Genomic DNA, 15,316 nt, shown 5'->3' with positions numbered 1-15,316 from the left:
GATAGACCTAATGTCGGAATAAATCTTCTCACTCTCTTGATTGCTTGGTTTGTAATATTTTATTCCAAATTAAAATGAATATTGTGAATGGTTTGAATTTCAAAGTGTTTTCTAATATGATAGTCCATTTATCAGTCACTAGTTACAATTTTGGTTCAAATCAAAATCAAAATAAGTTATATTATCATTAATTCATTAACTTTATTTTATAATTGGAATCACATAATGAATTATTATAAGATATTAAAATGTCTTTAATTTATTATTATTTGTTATAATAATTATGATTATTATTATTAAAAAAAACTAATTGTTAATAATAAGAATAAAACAACAACAACATCAAACAATAGTAAGAATAACAATAAGTACTACTATTATCCATCATCAACGACAACAAATAATAATAACAATCATCATCATCATCACTAGGGGTGGGCAATAGTCGGTTCGGGACCTAAACCGAACTGAACCAAAACCAATCGGTTCTTTAGAAGATGAACCAAATTCGAACCGAATTTAGGAACCGAACCGAAATATTTCGGTTCGGTTCTTAACATTTTTGTTTAATCACAATATTCAGCTTAGCAAATATTCAACATTTCTGTTTAATTATAAGTTTATTTTAACTTGTATAACTACAGTAACAACATTTCCGTTTTGATGATTTTAAAATAACAAGAAACTAAAATTAGTTAAGAGCATGCATATAATATTAACTTGCAGGATGTTGCTATGTTACAACATCTGTAACATACACACCCAAAGCTAATAGCACACGTGTCCTGACTTACAGAGAAAAAGCAATGCAAATGCAAGGTTGGGGGTTAGCTGAAGCAGCATATGTACCTTACAGATGCTTTAACTTAGCCAGCTCCTAACTTGCAACAAGTACTCCGATGTTATGAGACCCAAACCGAATAAAATAAAATGAAAATGATTTGAAATTGATTGAGATTTGAGGCAGAATGAGATGTTGGGTATTGATCCAACACCATTACCATTGACCCAAAAACTCAAGTTATTAAGTAAAATTAAAAAAAAAAAAAACAGACGGGCCATGGTATAAATTTAAAAGAAAAAAAGACACCCACAGGCTGCAGCTGCAGCAACCAAGATGACCATGTGCAAGGGTTAACGACGGCGTCACTGTGCTTGAGGGGAGGGGTTGTGCTGCTACTGAGGGGCTGTGCTAGGCGCTGACCGTGGTGTGAGGCAAGGGAGCCATGAGGAGAGAGAGAGGCGCGAGGGAGAGAGGCAAGGGCAACAGTATAGATGCAATCGTGAATTTGTGAATTCCAATTTAGGGTTTTGATTTTTTGTGATTGAAATTTGATTTTAAATTTATATATTTCACTTTAAATATTTTGTAATTAAATTGAACCGAACCGATCGATTTTTCAGTTCAGTTCGGTTTTAAACCAAACCAAACAAAAACCAATCGGTTCAGTACTTTTTAAACCATTCGGTTTTTGCTCATAGAACCGTTTACCCACCCTAGCAAACCGCAGGCCAACAGTGAATGGCAGCAACAAAGACAACAATATCACCAAGTAGCATCGACAACAATGGTAGCAAGCAGTTGTGGCAACGACGGCAACAAAATGATATTTTTTTTAAATATATAAAAAAGAATCAAATGGAAATTTTATAAATTTAATGGGGGTAATATAACTAATCAAAGAAATGAGATTTTTATCCCGACCTCTTCTATGAGAATGGAAACTCCTGTGATCATTCCCAATTTTTGGTGAGATTCGCTAATCTATTTTCAGTTTTCTTTCTCATATAAGTAATTGAACACACCATCTATTCTCATTCTCTTATTCTTATTTAGATTGCCAGTTAGTAAATACGCCATAAATCCATTTGAATCAGTAAATACGCCATAAATCCATTTGAATCTTGTTTAGTGCTTTATTTTTTTGAACGCTAATATATTCTTTAGAACAAAGTAATAGTAATTTTTTATAATGTAATTTAAAAAAAAATGCTTTAGTCATTTTCTAATGCAACATCTCACATTTTAACGCCATTGACAGGAATTTTAAAAAAATTATTGCAATCGATTATGAATAATTGAATATATTGATAACATTATATATATATATATATATGAAATATAAAATTTGTATTTAAGTAGTACGTGACGTGACTTTGTAACAATTTATAACAAAATAAATGTGTTTAGCATATCAGTTTAATTAACATTAATTAAAAAAAGAAAAAGAAAAAGAAAATTGTATTTTTTTAATTAAAGTATAAAATTAAACAAATAAAAGACTAAAAGAAATAAAGAATGAACGTAAGCGACTGCGCAAAATTTTAAAATATATGGAACATTGACGAAGATGTTGCACCGTTTTTCCATATATATATTTTTTTTAATATCTGCATATGTTTCTAAAAACTTGTATAAAAAAGTTAAAAATGATTCGGGATTTTTGGGTTGGTGGGAACATAAGGAATCTTGAGGGTGTTTGATACGAATTATCATAATATTGTCCTTATTGTGTGAGGCCAATAGATTCATTTGGCTAACAAATTAATTATTTCAAATGAACAATTAGGAATTAAGGAGAATAACCCATTAAATGTCTATAACCTAACTTTTATGACTGGTATTAAAATTCCATGTTGACTAGATTGTCATTTCCAAATGCATTAAATTCTACCTGTTACCATTTGAAATTGGTCAATCGAATCATTGCCCATCTTAAGATTGAAATTTTCGAACTGCTTCAAGGCTCATGGTCCGTGTTCTATAAACTTTTGGTCGCCTTAATAATAATATCATAGCATTCATGTGTCCATATTCAGTGCATCAAATAGCGTATTTGAATTTTTATTTTATAATTTTAATACATCCTATCATTATTGAGTTGTGTATCTGTTATGTTAAATTTAGGCCAATATAAATATAGCGCATTTAATAACCGTGTTTAAATATTAAAATTTAAACTTGACAGAGAAAATATACAAGTGACCTATCACAGTTCATGAAATAATCAAATTATTGTGTCACTTAATATATAGGTGATCTACTTAATACATATCTGATTTACATTAAGCATTACAACTCAATTGACTACACACATTCATATATCTAAAAAATATTATGTATTGATATATAAAATATATATGTCTACCAAAATGTTATACATTTATAACAAACCGAAGCTTGTAAATTTTTTTTTTTTTTTGGAGCGAAAATTCGCACCATCTAAAAACAATTTTGCCCACCGGTTTATGAAAAATGATTCCTAAGAAGTTTTTGGTCAATTAATTTTAATAAGCATAACTAGTTGGCTTGACCTTCAATCAAAAAGTCAATACGTGTTCGAGTAGCAAAGCTCGAGAGTCATTAAAAAGAAAAAAATGATAATGAAACGAATGGTGAAAAAATGGGGAAACCGGAGAAAATGAGGCAGTGGGAAAAGCCTAATTTAGCATCTTAACTTTTCCATTTCCATTTTCCAATCACATTCGATTGTTTTTGTTATGATTTTCAACGAAAAAAAAGAATACGACGAGTAAAAAGGACCCACCGTTCAGTTAAAAAGAGGAAAGTCGCACAATCTTTTTAATCAGTCCGTCTATTGCGCAGAAATTTGCATTCTATAGAAATAAGCACTTCTTCGAAATTTGTAGTAATTTCACGTCAAATTGCTTCGGTTCATTATTAATTTCCTACTAAATCATAAACACGCTCATTCTCTTAAATCTCGTAAGCAATGTTTTAAACGAAAAAATATAATGAACATTCATCAAAATGATTAAGGACCATATGGATTCTTTATTATAAAATAAGTAGAAAATAGAACCGCGTTTCACGCGACTTTAAAAAAAAATTTAATATTATCTTTTTTTCTTATTTTACACTTGATGAAACTGATAAAAAATATGAATTGATTTTTTTTTAAGATGAGGTAGCCTTATAAAAAAACAAAAAAAAGCTATTAGCCAGAAATACAAATAAAGAAGCAACGCAAGATAAAGAATAAAATGAGAGAATATATTATTAGAGTGATTTTATTTATTCCAATTGTGTGTGTACAAAACAAAAAGATGAGCTCTCATTTTATAGTTACATAATCACTCCATGAAATTAATAAAAAATTATGGATCATAATTCCTTGTGAGATAGTGGGAGTTATAGGGAAGCTAAATGTTGCTAATGGGAGATAGTGGAGAGACTAAGAGATATATGTTATGACCATCCATATTTATTTTAATAAATTCATAACACTCCGCTTTAGATGTTCATTACAAAGAATGTGCCTCATTAAAACCTTTACATAATTGTTATTGTGTAATAACAATTAAATTAATTATGAGAAGATGAAAAATCAAATTTAAAAGAAAATTTCTCTATTTATTAGATAATAGAGAATATACAAAGATGAGAAATGGTGATGCCACGTTAACTCCTCAAGTCCCAACTTTATATATATATATATATATAAATTATTATTGTAAAAAAAATTAAGTGTAGCATTTTTAAATTTAAAAAAATAGTGTTACATTTAAATTTGGTTGTAAATATTCTTAATTTATGTTTAAACGAAAAACGTACAATTTGCCCTTTAAAATAATTAATGTTCTTAGATGGTCCCGTTGGGGCATCAAAATTTTTTTTATCAAATTTGTTAAATAATTAATTTGAAGTTGGGACGATGCTGCTGGTGCAGGGCATCCGACAAGACACAAGAACATAAATTGCTCAAAGGCATTGTGGTTTCAGAGCTCATGACATGTGGCAGTAACAGGGCCTATAGCTTTTCGGAGAATTGCTCGACTCTTTTAGCAATGTTATTTTTATAGAAGTCTCTCTTCCGGCTCTCTCTCTTAGAGAAACGGAATGAGAGTGGAGAGTGAGTCTATAGGACTATTGTGGTCACTCATATAAGTTGAGTGTTTTGGTTCGTGGTTTTATCTCTTTTTTCTTTCTTTCTTTTTCCGCTTTTAGCTGATCGTGAAAGTAAACAACGATATCTCAGTTTTCGGAAGCAAAATAGTTAAGCACTCGTAATGGACACTGATGAGCTGATTCGGAGGTGCCAAGAAATATCCTTGGACGGAGAAAAGAGAGGTAGAGTGTCACTTAAAAGCAAAATGAAGATGACAGGCCAAAAGATGGTGGACAATTGTCTCCTGGGAAAGGTGATGTTGGCTAGAGAAATCAACATCGTGGGTCTCAAAGCAACCCTGCAACAGGTGTGGAGAACTCTAAGAGAAGTGCAGATTGAAGAAATGGGGGACAATATTTTTTTGTTCAAGTTCAGAACAGAAATAAATAAGAGGAACATTCTAGCAGGGGGGCCATGGCACTTTGATAGTGTTAGTTGAACCAAGAGGCATCGAGGACATAAATAAATAAGTTTTCACTCATGCATCCTTCTGGGTCCAAATACATAATGTCCTCATCTTGTGCATGAATGAAGAGACCATCAAAGAAATCGGGGGAGAAATTGGAACAATGGAGGAAGTGGGGACAAATGCCTCAGGAGAATGTTTTAGCAAATACGCTAGGTTGAGAATTTCAATTGATATTACTAAACCACTGATTAAAATACTGGAGCTAAATGATGAGGAAGCTATAGAAGGGGAGTGTGCAGTAGAAAAAGACCAGGAATGGAGACTGCAGAAATGGTAGATACAGAAGCTGATAAGAAGAAAAAAGAACTACCATAAGAAAGATCATCCCAATGCCGGTACTATATGAAAGGATGCCAGATTTTTGTTTTGTTTGTGGTTGTATAGGACATTAATACAAGGAATGCAAGCAATACAAAAACCAAACAAGAAAGGAAATGGCTTATGGGCCATGGCTGAGAGCCCTCACAATGGCAGAAAAAATCAAGCTAAACAGAGGAAAGAAGCGATGGAAAGCAAAAGAAGAGAAAAATGATAGCGAAATATCCACAAGGTCCAAACCAAAGGTGGCCTCAAAGATGATGAAGGATCAACACAGAAGCAACATCAATGGAGCTGAGAATGAACATGGGTTGACCCGATTGCAAATGGATCCAATATTGGATAGTCCGCAGATGGAAGGGGCGGGTGTTTCAAGGTTGTCAGAAAAAAGTCTCACAAAGTCAATGCAACCAACTGATATTGGTACAGTGCCTCAAAAGAATCTAATTCTAAGGAAGTAGTGGAATTAATCACTCTCAAGAAGAGCACAAGAACCGAAATCTTTTGGGTTATCTCTGAAATCCAAGATCGGATGAAGAGGCTGAAGAAAGTAAAGATACAGCACACTCCACGAGGGTGTAATTCTTTAGCTTACTCACTGGCAAATTTGGCTTTAGAGCTAAATGATTTTGTCTTTTGGGTAGATAATATACCAACAAACTTTTTGTACTTATTCACTCAATTGGATGAATGAAAGTTATACTTTCTCTCAAAAAAAAAAAACAATGTTATTTTTATTGGATCCTATGCCAGTGGAATCCGTTACATATAATCCTCGATGTTCGGCATCTGTTGTAATATCGGCCCAGATGTCCAAAAGGCACCAAAGTGTTCCGTGCTCGCAAGAAAATGTCCCACGCTAACGAGAACCAATCCTCATAATATTTAGTTATTTACCAAAGCAATACTTAAAAAAAGAAAAGAAAAGAAAAAGGATCTTAATAAGTAATGACAAACCTCTAGATTTAAAAAAAATAAATTTGTTTGCATTCATTTACATACTATAAAGAAGTACAAAGCTATTTTACTTGGGAATAATGTACCTCCAATTTTATTTGATATATAATTTATAGTAGATAAAATTTTAAAGAATGCAATTAAGACGTGTTTACTTTTGAGAGGACTAATTTATCTAATAATCAATAAATTTTAAAATACATAAGAAATAATATAACTAATTAATGTATATATAGTATAATGTAGTTAAATTTATATAACCATCGATTATATATTATTATTTTTTAAATAAATACACACATACTATAGTTTTATAATCCAGCACTCATTTTTGTTCAAATTTATATTGCAAATACAACATTTTTCTTGAAGCACAGAAGTAAGCAGGTCAATTCCATTACTAGATGAATGTCCATTCTTATGCTTCAAAATTTGGCAGGACATAGGGTGAGCAAAAGTCTTAATTCGACAAGAACCTTTTGCAAACTTAGGTATACCACTTTGACAACAGCATTAGCACAAAACCTCTCAACCTATTTGAACAGTTCAGCAATTTTGATTCCATCAAGCAGCTTCGTCCCCTTATTCATTTTCTCTGTCAGCGTCCCAAATGGCAACCAAATGCAATGTGAACGAAATCAACTTGGTTCCCGCCAAAGAAAGTGTTACACCCTAAAAATAAAACAGTGCAAGGCTTGTGAATTTTCAAAGCGAACAATATTTTGACAAGTCTAAGTTAGGTCATGACAGAAAGGCTTTCCCTTTTGATACAATTAACGTCCATCATAATTATTTTCAATGATATGTTAGGTTATAATATAAAGCCATCTGCCCAAAAATAGTTACTTCAGCGTCAACTTATTTCAAATCTTCATCAAAAGCCCTACTATTAACTACAGTGGCCAAAATCTTACCATTTGAATTTTGGACTAAAGCTCCCAATCCCGCAAAATTACTACTCAATTTGGTAGCAACAAGAACATTTAACATGAAAGATTAAAGAGGGACCATATAATAGGGGTTGTAATCAAAGGGACCATATAATAGGGGTTTTATGGATGAAAGAGATTTATATGTACAACAGCAGAGGTTGGGCAGATTACATAAAATAAAAAATAAAAATTGTACTTGAATTTAACACAATAAATAAATGAGTATTGCTTTGTTTTTTTTATTACATGAGACTATTGCTCAGACTACAACTCATATTACATGAGAATATAACTGATATTTACAAATCAGACTATGACTGAGACCAACTTACATCAATGCTAATGGAGCGCTGCCCAGATTTGAACTCTCTCAAATATTCGAGGGATGTCTACTCCTCATTCTTGGGTAAGAGAGCAAATTGTCTTCACTCAAATTTAATTGAGGAAGAAAATACCCCCACAATGCATTGTGGGGGTTTGAACTGCTGCCCTCCAAGTTGGAAGGCAGCAGTCCTGACTAGGGGTGGGCAACTCGGGTTTCGGTTCGGGTTGTTCGAGTTTCGGTTTGGGTTTCAACCCGTTCGGGTTGGAGAATTGAACCCAATCGGGTTGAAAACGCCATCCCGAACCAAACCGAACTGAATTTAATTCGGTTCGGTTCAGTTTGGGTTGGCAATTCGGATCGGATTTGGTTGATAATTCGGGTTAAAATTTCGGTTCGGGTTAATTCGGGTTAGTTCGGGTTAGAATAGGTTGGAACAATTTAAATGATTTTAAATTTGGGTTGTTTCGTAGCTAAGAAAGCAGTGAGAAAATTGAAGGAAAATAAGAACTAGATCTGAGAATTCTCTAGAACATCATTTTATTCATCAACAACCAAATGATATGTACAAGAGGTTCCTTTATATACAAAGCTGCAGCTCAGATCAATTGTTGTAACCAACTATAGCTAATTAACTACTAATTTAACTAATCACAATAGCTTATAACAATCAATTAATTAAAAATATACAATTTAATTAATAGCAACAGGCTGTTAAAAACTTAAAATTCGATTCGGCTTGTTGCCATCAGCTGCGAGCAAGTCAGCAAGTTACATGCTTACAGCGTCGGCAAGGCAAGGCAAGACAAACCTTGATCTCAGAGGTCGGAGCAGCTATAGCGTCAGCAGATCGAGACTATGTTGGGCTGAGTGGGACGCGAGTGGGCTGCGGTGAAGCGCAGTTGCCGGCGAGGCGTGCTGGCTGATGGCGAGTGGGCTGCGGTGAACGGCTGGTGTCTGTTGGAGCTGGACGGGGCTGCTGGCTGCTGCTGTCGCCATGGGCCACGAAACTCAAAAAGTGAGAACTGAGAAAAGGGAGCAAGGAGGGGGAGGGAGTGAGACGGTGAGACCGAGAGTTTCTGTTGGAACTGAACGGGGCTGCTGGCTATTGGTGTCGTCGTCGGCCACGAAACTCAGAAAGTGAGAACTGAGATGAGGGAGCAAGGAGGGGGAGGGAGTGAGATGGTGAGACTTTTGTTTAGGGATTTTTTGGTTTAATTTTAGGTAATGTAGGATTAGCAAGATACAAACATGGAATGCTTTTAACAGAATTCTTTATGAGTTTAACTACTTTAGTATGTTCATCAGTCCAAGCAACATGATTTTTCTTTAATCTATCATGCAAAGGTTTGGACATCCTATTGATATTTGGACAAAAATCAAGTACATAATTTAAACTTCCTAGAAATCTATGTAATTAGGTTTTGTCAAGGATCTTGTCTGGGAATTTGTCCGCGAAGACAAGGGAACGCTCAATAGGAGTAATAGTTCCTTTGGAAATATGGTGACCTAGGAACCTGATCTTTGTCTGAAATAGGGAGACTTTGGAGCTAGAAATGGCTAGACCAGCTTTTCTAGTAGCAAGGTAAAAAGTCTTTAAATGTTTGAAATGTTAGTCGATGGTTTGAGAAAAAATCAAAACATCATCTATGTAAACAATGCAAAATTCAGAAAAAAATGTTATAAATATCATTCATAATTCTTTGAAATTCCGAAGGTGCAGTTTTTAAACCAAATGGCATGACTGTCCATTCATATTGCCCAAATGGAACAGTAAAAGCGGTTTTATAACGGTCTTTAGGATGAATTTGAATTTGCCAAAACTCCGATTTCATATCAAACTTTGAAAATATGAATGCAGAATGTAGTTTTTGAAGCAAGTCCTTTTTATTAGGTATTGGATACCTAATCCATTTTAATGCTTTATTAAGAGGTTTGTAATTAATAACTAATCTAGGTGTTCCTCTTTCAATCTCGGAGTTTTTATTCACATAAAACGCGGCACAGGACCAAGGAGACCAAGATTTAATAATGAGTCCTTTGGACTCCAAATCTTTAATTTCATTCTTACAATGTTGTTCTAAATCTATATTCATTTGGATTGGACGGGCTTTAGTAGGAATTTGTTTTTCATCAAAAGAATTTTCATAAGGCAAATCTACCAAGTGTTGTTTTCTATTCCAAAAAGCAGTAGGTAAATCAGCACAAATTTCTTTTTCAATGAGAGTTTTGAAATCAGAGATTTTTCTTTTTATGAAGTCATTTTGTAAATGGCTTTCAATCCTTTTTAAGCTTAAATCTTTTTGCAAAAACATTAAATCATTTTGCTTTGTCCTGAGAAGATTATTAATTCGATTTTTATAAATAGAGCAAACTTTAACAATATTCAAATTTCTTGTTTTTGGTTTTTCTAAAAATGGGAAAACAAATCTTTTGTTTTCTGCTTTGCAAGCTCCTCCTCAAGCACCTCTGGAAGTGAAGAACCCTTTATTTCCCTTGGTGATGAAAATGAAGATGATTGCGTCGGCATTTTCTCCCCAGCAAAGCATCTCAAATAATTATTTATTTTTTAAAAAAAAGAGTAATTATTTTAACAGAATTCTTTATGTAATTCAGTTTTATTTTGAAGTTTATATATATATATATATTTTAATTTAAAATTTGAATCTAAAAAAAAAAAAAACTTCAACCCGAACGGGTTGAAAATTCGGTTCGGGTTGAACCCGAACTGAAATTTAACCCGAACGGATTGAAGTTTTGAATCCATTCAGGTTTTACCGGTTAACCCAAACTAAACCGAACCCAAAATAAATTTTGAGTTCGGTTCAGTTCGGGTTAATCTGAACCGAACGCCCACCCCTAACCTTGAGTGGCTAATAAATGAGTGTTGCTAAACGGCCGTAAGGAAGAAAAAAAGATGACAGAAACTGCAGCATGTGCTGCCGTTTCATGTGTCTTTCTTTCTCCTTCTATGGCCCACAAAAACTATTAAAGTAATATTTAAAAAATGAGCCAAAAGGAATGCGGAAAAACAAAGTAGCCATTTAGCAGCACTCTTATCCTCAAGCGTAAGCGCGAGATCTGCATTTGCCCTTCTCTCCCCTGCTCTGCTGTATGTTTGCAAGTACGCAGCTAGATGTTGTTGCCTCTACTTGATTTTGCCACTATGTATATAATATATATGGAAAATGGAAAAACACCGACAAGGGGATAAAGAACAAATCTACACATGATATAGTCTTATGCATCATATATAATTTATTGTGGACTAAATGAAAGAGAAAGAAGGACGTATGAAACGGCAACCCATGCTGCCATTTTTGTCGTACTGTTTTCTTCCTTATTATTATTATTATTATTATTATTTATGAATCTTCCTTATTTTCTTAAATGATAACTTATAAAAATCTTGAACTTTACGCCAAAACGAGCATCCAAAATCATAAAACGTAAAAGCCATCAACCATAAAGTGAATAAATATGAAGGATAAGGGTTTAAAATATGAGGGCTTGAAGGTAAAGATGAAAGGGTGATGGTGATTGATATTTTCTAAAAGACAACGACGGCGAAACAATGGCGTCACACTTTCGATTGACCCTCGGTGCAGTCGATGTGGGATTGACAGGTGGTGATGATGGGTAATAATGGCTGCTGTGGCGGGGGAGTACAATAGCGAAATGGTGGTAAGTGAGGGTTCGGTTGATTGTCCCCTCTTATCGATTAATCCAGTTGCCCGTTCAATATATAATTTTTGGATGTTTTGTTAAAGATAAGTGCAACATAATATATAAATTATAAATTTAATACAATATATTAAGACTGCTTAAATTAACTCGGTAATAGCATAATCTGCTATCCCGTAAGTGATATATTCCCTTATCAAATTTGATAGAAAGTTGCCACCCTTACCATCTCAAATTGAGTAAATTTAAAAATTTTATAAACTGTAGTTGCATAAAATGTAACTACTAATTTATCTGTTCAGCAATTTTTTTAAATTTAAAATGCAATCTTTGAACGATAGTATCCAATTATTTTATTTATTTTACTGTTGACGTAAAGAGGAAGCACAATAACTTTTACATTAGGCAGATGCTAACTGCTACAGCGCCAAGCGTTAAGAGGACCTGACCATAATAATTAATATATAATAATATCAAATGTGAAGTAACAGTGTAAATTCTCCGTCCAATTCATAAGAAATGAGAAGGGGTGTTATAAGGATTTTAGAAGGCTGTTCATAAGCTCCACTCGTGGGATTGGACTTTTGGGTCCATGAATGGATCCAACTTCTGTTTCATGAGGATTTACGAGATGGGCTGTGCCCAGGCCTCGTTATTTGCCCTGATCTTTAATTCAGTTAACCCTCTGGAATGGCCCAAAATTTTGCAAATTGCAAACCACGTGATGAAAATTTAAAAATCCCTGAAAGATCTTCACCCAAAAAAAAAAAAGAAAAAAAGAGGGTTCGAATTTGAGTTTTTTTCTTGTTGATTTATTACTATTACTATTTGGGTTTTAAATCCCTTTGTATCAAGGTAGAGAACTTTATCTCAATCCGTTGGTTACCAATCGAATGAATCCACCGCAGCCCCAACGTAATCGCAGCCGTTCAATTTGCTGAACACCTTAACAATTAAACTCCCCGTTTGGTGATCTGGTCAGCACTCAGCATGGCTTATTCACTAATCACAATCTCTAGAAACGCGAGTGCATGTGCATCAAAAACATGCCACCTGGGAGACAGATGACACGTGCAACGGCTACACGTCAGTCTCATTTAAGGCAGTCGCTCGCCACGTCTGTACAGCTGACACCAGCGTACCGCGTACATAACTGCTGCCGAACCACCTCAATGGTTCCTCATTTATGGCTAGCTATTAACTACTTATTTACTAGACTAGAACTCCGAAATCAATCACAGCCGTCCATCACAATAACGGGCCCCACAAATACGCAGAAGTAGACCGTCGTGAATGCAAACCCTCAACTATTCAGTCCAACACTCACCTGCTCGCCATTAATACGTAAAGATTTGAGGCTACAACGAGTTTCAAGTTTTTGACGTTACTTCTATTGAAATTCAATTGACAATAAAAATCATTTATCGCAGCAACAAAGGAAAGAGGAAAGAGGGCAAAAGAGAGAAGATGATGGGAATGAAAAAAGGGTTTCTATGTGGCATATTGTTTGGCTTCATAGCGTTAAGGGTTGTAACGGCTGATGACGCTACAAATAAGGAGTGTGGTGAGTATTTGCAGAAGACGATGGCCTGTTTGGATTTTGCAAGGGGGAAGATTACGACTCCGTCCAAAGAATGTTGCAGCGCTGTGAAGGGTATAAAAGACGATGATCCAAAGTGTTTGTGTTATATCATCAAGGAGGCTAATGGCGGTGAAGGCGATATGGTTAAGAACTTGGGCGTGCAGGTGCCTAAGCTGCTTCAGCTTCCATCCGCTTGCCAGTTGAAAAATGCCAGCACCAGTCTCTGCCCAAGTATGTTCCTTGATATTTCTTTTTGTTTGCATGCAAATGCAACGCTTTCTTTGATAGATCATTTTACTAATTAATTTTAAGTAGTTATCTCAAATAATTTACGCTGCGAAATCCCAACCAATTGTGAAGGTCAAATGTTTTAGTGTATTCGAGTACGTGCTTAGATGCGAAGATTTTAATTAATGTGTAAGTTTAAGTAGTTAGATCCAGCTCACATGCACATTGTGGCTTTCCTTAATTTGCGTGCAATTTAGATATTCTATTTCTGCTATCGATATTATTGTCTTAATTAGCGAGGGCATGGGTTCGAGTCCTTCGGCGTTCTGTTTTTTTTTTTTTTTTCCCTCTCAAATAGAAATAGGTATAAGTAATCATATATGTACAGATAATCTTGTAAATATTTATAAAAGTAGAAATCTGAACTATGCTATAATAATTTAAAGTAAGTTATTTCTGTAACCATCTAATCTAAATATTAATAAGTGAAACGTACGCTTGCTCTGATTCTTTCCACAAATTTAATAGATTAGGCACCAAAATGTCTCTAGGTGGCCCGGTGCCATGATCAACCGTCAGTTTAATGCTCGTAATTAATGCGGGTTAGTTAGGTTGGCTGCTGGAGAAATGTTATAAATGCGGTGTAATGGGGCTCATGGCCCTTCAACATTAAGCTGGTTGCAACTGGCAAAGCGGTTGTCTTTACTTTCTTGGTAAGTAAACAGCATTATGTCAATTTGTTGCTAATCTTAATTCATTAACTCTTGTCTGTTTTGTCTCCTCAAATGCACAGAGCTTCTAGGGCTATCTCCTAGCTCTCCAGATGCTGCAATATTCACAAATACTTCTTCATCGGCAACTCCAACTACAGCAGCGGCCGCGGGAACATCAGCATCTGACGGATCGTCTGGGAACATGCACGGACCATACCTCCTTGGACCGACGGTGATCATAGCAATGTCTATCTTTTTCTATGTGTTCCCAACTGGGTCTGCTTCTTTATGTGCTTAACAACAGCACATATGGCGTCGAAAATTGAGAATTCGCTCAAGTAGTGAAGCAGCTTCTTGTTATTCCTTTCTTGCAATGTTGTTTGGACTTTATGACTATGTTCTTTGTCTTCCTGACTCTATGACATTGTGCATCCATGGTGTTTTAGATTTTCCAGGCCTGTGTTTCTGCTTCTCTTGTTTACATAATATTAGATAGAAGTAAATTTAAATTTTGGATTCTTGGTTCACAAATTAACTTTTTTTCGAAAACATAACTTCAATTTATCATTTAGTAGGGGTGTTCGCGGATCGGATTTTACGGATTGGACATCAATCTATATCCGATTCATGATTTTGCGGATTATAATTTTTCAATCCAATCCAATCCAGAGATTGATAAAATTCAATCCAAATCCAATCCATACATCTGCGGATCGGATGCGGATTTGACTCAATCCATATCTAATCCATACGTCTACGGATCGGATGTGGATTTGATTCAATCCATATCCAATCCACAATTTTGCACATTAGTTTTCGAATTAAAAATTTTTAGTTCTTTTCAACTAATGAAATAAAAAAAAATCTAATATAAAAATAATTTTGCTATCAATTAAATTTAAAATTGAATAAAATTTAAATAAATTAATTATTTAAATAAAGCTAAAATAATACATTTAAAGTTTCAAAATATAACATATCGAGACTAATTATTCAAATAAAGCTACAATAATACGTTCAAAGTTTCAAAATATAACACACCAAGTTTAATTGTTCAAATAAAGTTACAATAATACGTTAATATAACACCGAAATTAATTGTTCAAATAAAGCCACAATTAATTTAAATTGCGAAGTTTCGGAAACCAAACATAGTCTGATCCTTCACCAGGACTGTTGCACCTGTTGAAAAGTGGTGATT

At 34.3% G+C, this 15,316-nt stretch overlaps 1 protein-coding gene across 1 annotated transcript; it reads left to right on the top strand.

Annotated features, from left to right (window-relative positions):
- Positions 1 to 12,823: 12,823 nt before the first annotated feature.
- Positions 12,824 to 14,569, top strand: LOC102610501 (non-specific lipid transfer protein GPI-anchored 1). The gene is made up of 2 exons (XM_006484045.4): positions 12,824 to 13,405; positions 14,196 to 14,569. The coding sequence occupies exons 1-2, from the start codon at positions 13,060 to 13,062 to the stop codon at positions 14,411 to 14,413; spliced, it is 564 nt and encodes a 187-aa protein (XP_006484108.1). The 5' UTR covers positions 12,824 to 13,059; the 3' UTR covers positions 14,414 to 14,569.
- Positions 14,570 to 15,316: the final 747 nt, after the last annotated feature.

This window comes from Citrus sinensis, chromosome 4 (genome assembly GCF_022201045.2).
Source record: "Citrus sinensis cultivar Valencia sweet orange chromosome 4, DVS_A1.0, whole genome shotgun sequence".
In the NCBI taxonomy this organism is placed as follows: domain Eukaryota; kingdom Viridiplantae; phylum Streptophyta; class Magnoliopsida; order Sapindales; family Rutaceae; genus Citrus; species Citrus sinensis.
The sequence above is the reverse complement of the archived record's forward strand: the minus strand, read 5'-3'. Positions and strand labels throughout refer to the sequence as shown.

What these genes read in the sequence shown, in the direction of transcription:
- LOC102610501 (XM_006484045.4), top strand. Translation starts at nt 13,060, where the DNA reads ATGATGGGAATGAAAAAAGGGTTTCTATGTGGCATATTGTTTGGCTTC. An exon ending in CAGCACCAGTCTCTGCCCAA is followed by an intron (nt 13,406 to 14,195) that starts GTATGTTCCTTG and finishes TCAAATGCACAG; the next exon opens with AGCTTCTAGGGCTATCTCCT.